The following is a 6,555-nucleotide window of genomic DNA, read 5'->3' as shown; positions in this document are numbered from 1 at the left end:
TTGTTGAGGACATCCACAGCAGATACTGTATCCAAAGTGCTTCGGGGAAGGATGGAAGTGAGTATTCTTGTCACATCACTACATAAATAAGAGTCTTTGTTGGCAGACAAAGTCTACACCTGTGAAGAATGGTATTGACACCCTTCTTCAAACCTCATAATGTCACAGAATTTCCCTTTTTTGTGTGTGTTTATATGTTTGACACAGTAGTACCAGCATCTTTTTGGATTTGTGTCCATGTTCATAAAATGGTTATGGCAACGTAACCAAAACAGAAACACAAATTATATGAACAATTTATGTAATTGGGTAAATTTTGGCAAATCATTCCACTGGTATGTAAACCTTTCTGGTTTAAAAACACACAAAGTTCTGGTTTTGAAGTAGTTGTCAAAGAAGGAGACACGAACTGTGCCAGCCTGTAAAGATGAGAACATTCATGTGTAGGTCCTTTTATTTAATATAACCAAACATTCTTTGGTCCTTTGTCAAAAAATAAGAAAGAAAAAATAGGTAGTTCAGAGAAGGAACATATTTGGCTATCTGTTCAAAACTCTTAGGAATCAAACAATATTGTTTAAAATAAAGGTTTTGGGGGTATTAACTACCTGTAAAAAAAAAAAAAAAAAGAAAAGAAACAACTTAAACAAAAAATATCAACATGAAAGTCTAAATCCTGTCCTTCGTTCACACCACTCAGACTAAAGCAAGAACCTAAATAGTATCAGAAGTAGTTAAAGTGATGGTAATTTGACTACTCTTTGGCTCAGTCTATCAGTGACACAGACTCAGCTGTTTTCGCACCAAACACTTCTTGCACTGCACAACACAACACCAATGGAAACGGCACAAGCAGTTCTCCTCAAACACGACCGTTTCCTCTCGGTAACCTCGCTCGCAGCACAGCAAATCACAGCCGCTGATGTCCATGGCTGTGCTGTTGCACGTGCGCCCCCGCGTTCCCAGTGAACCTGTTTTTCGATTTGCCAGGCAAAAATCTGGAGACTCATCTGAGTAGATCAGATCTTGCTTATCCGGTGGCTTAATATTTTGGCCAACGGGGATCAAGGTCTTCCCATCGTTACCACCCATCACTTTGGATGCGCCGTTGAAACGCTCCAGCAGGCGGTCGCCCACCTCACGAAAATGAGGCATTTTCTTCCAGCACGTGCGCAAAGTGCATGAGCCCGACAGTCCGTGGCACTTGCATTCAGTCCGCATGTAGAGTTTCACTGCCTAGCAGGGGAAAGTGTAGAAGGGGGGGGGGGGGATAGAGAGGTTATGGAGGGCAAACAGGTGAAGAAAAAAAAAACAGAAAGAGAGACGGTTGATCAAACAGAAAAAAAGAGACAAAGAACTTTTAACTTATACCCTGAAGAGAGGCTTTTGACAAATGACAAGTTCACTAAAGAAAAATTTATTATTGTGTTCTCAATATATCACAGACAAAAGCCACCATATCATACACACACACACACACACACACACACACACACACACACACACACACACACACACACGAGCACACACACAAACACTGATAGATAGGTGAGATAAAAGCAGACGCTATTCCGAAGGAATTTTTACCCAACCCCCCTTTCCATCTACGTTGCCTCCGGCCTTCCTACATCTAACAAGCCTTGACAACAGATCATTCACTTATACTGCACATAATTAACCCATCCCTTTCACACACACACACACACACACACACACACAAAACACATGCACACCTGTCTTTTTATATATATATATATGTATATATATATATATATATATATATATATATATATATATATGTATATATATATATATATATATATATATATATATATATATATATATATATATATATGTATATATATATATATATATATATATATATATATATATATATATGTATATATATATATATATATATGTATATATATATGTGCACACAAAGAGTGTGTACAAGCACCCATGCATGCATGTGCATAAACAGAAACCCAAACACATCACAAGTTTATTTCTCAATCTTTATCTTTGGAATATGTGTGTGATCTCTTTTTTTTTTTTTTTTTTAACTGATGTTTAAATGGTTTGTCACTAATGCTACAATTGGACTCCATCCCAAAAAATCTTCTTTCTGTACCTCTCTACCTTTGTTTGACCCTAGTGCAAACAAACTCAATAGCTGTGTCTGGTTCTTGTGCAACATTTCTGCAACTGGATGGTAACACACTAAAAAAAAAAAAAAAAAAAAAAAAAAAAAAAAAAAAAAAAAGAAATTAAACTCTTCTGAGACAAGAAGAAATTATGTCCATAATTATTACCACTTTTTCAATAAAATGTTTGTCATAGCCATTACTCATTTTGCACTAATGCAGACAACAAAGAAGTTTAAACTTCTGCAAGGACAGTGGAAATGTTAGAAGCTACCTGCCTCGGAGGCTTATAAACAAAATGTGTGGCACGTTCTTGTTTTTTTGTTTAAGAAACCTGATTCTTGTTAGAATATCAACTTACAGCACTGCACAAATATGGCTAGGGGCGACGTCTTTCTCGTTTGCATGTTCATGGAATGAAGGAACATTCCAAAGAGCAAGAAAAACTGTTTCTGCTTTTCTGTTTGGTTTTTTTATATCAAGCTTGCTGATGTGGTGGAAAACGTACTGAGAATTTTAATAATGGAAAAAGTAAAACAAAACTTGGGAAAGTGTATCTTACCAGTCTGCCAGCCTCATTGTTGTGGAGGTCAATAAGGGTTCTGATATCGCTTTTGCCCCTTCTTCTCCTGGCGTCCATGAACTGTTTTGACTTTTCATAACCAAACTCCACATCATCTCCACAGCCTCCCCACTCCCACTTAACCCCGTCCCCAGATGAGGAGGATGACAATGGTCTTGGAGGCGCCCTGTTTCTTGTTGCTTCACAGCCACACTGCAGAAGGTCCCCCATACTGCAGGCCTGGGTCACAGCATGCGTTACACCCGCCGCTGTGATGGCATAGACGAATGCTGTCTCTCGTATATCTGCAAGAAGCGGGACAACACACACACAATGTGACCAAATACAGGGGCAGAAAGTCACTTCACTTGAACTTTGGTGGCACCAAGTGAAATCCATTTGAGCAGTTTACAGGTTTTAATAACCAAATATGAAACACTGTACAGTATAACTGTTTCTGGCTAACAAAAAGCCTGCTTAGTTAGCAAAGCAAGCTAAAAGGCTAACAGGTCAAGCTAACCTGACAGAATGAACTATGTAATAGACTGGAAAAAAAACTGTAAGCAGATAGCAATGAACACACACATTAACCTGAAACATTTTGTGGAATCAAATATGCTAGTTCTTACAGTACAAAACAGGTATTCATGTTTTCAACTTGCATAAATTTTTAAGTAAAACTTGTGAAAGATGCTAATAAACATCCATCAAGTCATCTGAACATTTAATTTTAAGTCCAGTCAGGCAGCATCTCCAATTCAAGGAAAAGGATAAAAGCACTTTTTTAGGTCCTGGTACATAGATACAATCTCAAACGTCACAGGATTTGTGGTGCTGAAAGAACAGCTGTTTCTCTCTAATGTACACACACAAACTTGCACTTTCGAACACACCACAGCTGCTAGCTTATTTTGGGTGCAGAGCTTAGCACTCCTGGCTGAAGGAATGTCCAAGCACAACTGCAAATTTATTCTATGTCCTCGCCAGTGGCCAAGGCATCATTCTGACCCTCAAGTTAACACGTCATCAACTCGACTGTTGTCATTTATTCCATTACAGGGCTAAAATTAGCAAGTTCTGATCTGTAAGTGATTTGTCTTTTTTAACTAGTTTTGAATCCAATGTGTACTGTTATGTATGTTTTGAATTTGTATTTAGTTATAGTATTAATTAGAAATTGACAATAGGGATAGGTGATCCCAAAATTATCCCTGTCAATTTAATACTATCAGGTTACTTCACTTTTCATCATAACCAATATATTTTCCCCATTTAACGAAAACCATGAACATAAATACTTGACGGTAATGATTATAAAATTATAACATAATGTACTGATGAGCAAAATCAATAGAATAAAATTAAAATAAATCTTTCTCAAGTTATAAAATGATGAGATTACTAATATACAATTATTTTCGTTTTTTTTCCAATTGAATATAATAAAGTATAATACTTATGTAATAAAACATAATGTGTATTTGCATTAAACCAGTAAGAATTCAACACACAGCATTGTAATCACCCTCACTAGCAGCATCATCATAGCATAATGAAATCTGATAGGCTACTATGGTCATGTGGCAAGGAAAACATTGAAGCAGCACCGCAACCTCACAGCAAGAAGGTGGTTTGAGCCTGAGGTGGGGAGTTTTAAACAGTGGTCTTTCTATGTGGAGTTTACATGTTCTCCTTGTGGAGAACTTAAGTGGGAAGTGGGTTCTCTCTGGGTACTTCACCTTCCTCCCACCAACCAAAGACACACATGTTAGATTAATTTGTCACTTTAAATTTTCCCTGGGTGCGAGTGCAATTATGAATAATTCTTTTTTCTTTTTATGATGGCCCTCCAACAGACTGTTGACCTGTCCAAAGTGAACCCTGTCTCTCACCTGCTTAAAGTGGAACTATTATGTGCATTTCAGGCTAATTTATTTTTATTTCTGAGACCAGAAGGGCTGGGATTGATTGAATTATTGTCACAAATCGCTTTATTTACTTCAGACTGACCCTCTCCGTAGGCTGTCAGATCAGCCTGTGGGCAAAACGAGTGGATTGAGACTCTTCCGCATTAAGCCCCACCTGCCGCCACTGCACTACATCAGGAGCACGTACCGCACCTGCTTTCGCCATCATTGTAACATCTCATAAACAGAAGGATTAGGCTAATATGAACTCAATAAAAAAAACAAAATACAATGTCAACACATAGCATACAGCCCTACATGTTGGAACCTGAATCAGACCCTGAAAACGAAGTAGAATACAGCAACCCACAGCAACGAATGCAGCAGGATGTTTCTCTTTGGTAAACTCACCAGCCATCGTTGGAAATAACTTTATCCCACGTTTTCCCCCCGCCTGATGTATTTGTACATGCCCTTGTTAACCAGTAGAAGATAACCAATCACCGAACCTTATCCCCCGGGACGTCACAAGGATTTCGAAGTAGAAAAAACTCTCTAAAACGACGCGTTTTTCGTCACCGTGGAAACCGAACGGAGAGAGTGCTGGAACTCAAACTCAAACTCAAACATGAGTTTAGGTGAAAAAAAAACAGTGCCGTTCACATGTCTGATGAGGATTCAACACTGTAACACTGTAGAAAGCTCAGAAAACTCAAAATACCATAATAGCACCCCTTTAAGGATTAGGAAGCATAAAATAAATTAATGATGAATCAATGAATTGGAAATCTAAATGATGTAACAGAATACAGCTGGGATAAAGCTGAAAGACTCTGTAAGCATGTGTGTATGTTTGCTTGTTGGTTTGGTCTAGGAAGATGGCCACCCTTCCGGTATCTGGATCTGCTCGAGGTTTTCCTTATAAAAAGGGAGTTATTTCCTGTTAAATTGTCCCTACTGCCCCATGCATGCTCAGGATGGAGGACAGAATCAAAGACTAGATTCAATGCAATCCATTGGTTTCTAATTAACCTGCTGATATAAACACAAATTGGATAAATCGGGTTATAATTGGGTCATAGCTGGACAACAAAGATTTGGATTTAATGGACTAAGTCTGTAATAGACCAATTAAAGCTGAAATAAAATGAAGAGACTGCTGAAGTTTTAAGGTTAGACTTGAGGCCCATTTATACTCAACCCAGAAGATGGCTAGGCAGTCGAACAGACACTTTCGTCTATCTCCTACGTCATTTACTCACATAATTAGTTTGTTTTTAGGGGCCTTGAAGATCAGCAAATAGGGCAACAATGTTGAGCATTGAGTAGTATAGCTGACACCAGCAAAGGAACAAACCAGAGGAGAAGAAGAGGAACATGAGGAAGAAGAAAAAGGTAATGATGAGGTGCCACAACTGTAGCAATGTGAATGTTTTTGAAGAAAAGTTGTGTGAATTTGTTTAGTGGTTGAAAACAATTTTATAGTGGTGCCTGGCTGTCACCAACCAATGTCTGAAATTTGTGTCAGAATGCAGGCGTGAACTCAACGCTGCTTACTAATGGATGAACTGATTTCATTGCTATGCATGGATGTATAAAAGGCAGCGTTAAATGACAATGCATACCTATGACGCACATAAGGGAACATAAATGAACCTTTGGCCTCGGCTGATGATAAGTCTTCCAAAACAAATTTCCATAACAAAACAAAAAAGGTCATATTCCAGTAAAAAACAAAGCTTCTTTTAACTTTGTGGTAATTGGTTTGGCCAGAAGTGGTTGGGGTAAGCAAAATTAAGTGGGTGTCAAGTCCTCTTTCCTTTTTAGGGAATACATCACAACTATGTGATAGAATTCAAGCTCAAGAAATCCTATCCACCCATTGTCTGAGTGAGTGTGTGTGTGAATGACTTTCATTTCTAAGAGTTGGAAGGCAGTG

General features: G+C 38.2%; 1 protein-coding gene across 1 annotated transcript in view; it reads right to left on the bottom strand.

Annotated features, from left to right (window-relative positions):
- Positions 1–774: 774 nt before the first annotated feature.
- The window catches only part of wnt6b (wingless-type MMTV integration site family, member 6b), a gene marked incomplete at both ends in the record, with an annotated part of 28,195 nt that continues 22,414 nt past the window's right edge, over positions 775–6,555 (bottom strand). Inside the window, 2 exons of the mRNA XM_079254845.1 lie at positions 775–1,236; positions 2,710–3,014. Of these exons, the coding sequence (XP_079110971.1) occupies positions 775–1,236; positions 2,710–3,014 (767 nt within the window). The remainder of the gene's footprint in view (positions 1,237–2,709; positions 3,015–6,555) is intronic.

Source organism: Telmatherina bonti (assembly GCF_933228915.1).
Source record: "Telmatherina bonti genome assembly, chromosome: 15".
In the NCBI taxonomy this organism is placed as follows: Eukaryota; Metazoa; Chordata; class Actinopteri; order Atheriniformes; family Telmatherinidae; genus Telmatherina; species Telmatherina bonti.
Note: the sequence above shows the minus strand (reverse complement) of the source record. Positions and strands in the feature narration are given on the sequence as shown.